The sequence below is a fragment of the Penaeus monodon genome, chromosome 23 (assembly GCF_015228065.2).
Source record: "Penaeus monodon isolate SGIC_2016 chromosome 23, NSTDA_Pmon_1, whole genome shotgun sequence".
Classification (NCBI taxonomy): domain Eukaryota; kingdom Metazoa; phylum Arthropoda; class Malacostraca; order Decapoda; family Penaeidae; genus Penaeus; species Penaeus monodon.
This window is the reverse complement of record NC_051408.1, coordinates 4496205-4496469: the sequence shown is the minus strand read 5'-3', so window position 1 is coordinate 4496469 and position 265 is coordinate 4496205. Positions and strand designations below refer to the sequence as shown.

General features: G+C 63.4%; 1 protein-coding gene across 1 annotated transcript in view; it reads right to left on the bottom strand.

The window, feature by feature from the left end:
* Positions 1-265, bottom strand: part of LOC119587742 (UDP-glycosyltransferase UGT5-like) — a gene marked incomplete in the record, with an annotated part of 10276 nt that overhangs the window by 5163 nt on the left and 4848 nt on the right. Inside the window, 1 exon segment of the mRNA XM_037936428.1 lies at positions 46-219. Within this exon segment, the coding sequence (XP_037792356.1) occupies positions 46-219 (174 nt within the window).

The window sequence follows — 265 nt, the reverse complement described above, 5'->3', positions numbered from 1 at the left end:
GCCCTTCACACGACCTCTTGCCCTCCTTCACCCCTCACGACTTACCTGATGCCCACGATTCGCCAGGGCCTCGGCTACGGGTACGAACACGTGTCTGTGGCTCCACGAGGACACGGGGAGAAGCATAAGGATTCGGTAGGGCCTCTGCAAGGGCGGCCCCTCCAGTGCGCGTGCGCCGTGGGTCGCCGCAGCCGCCAGGAGCAAGAGGGCGAGGAACATCTGGTGAAGGGGAGAGGGAGGTTGAAATGCGTTGGGTGAATGTGTG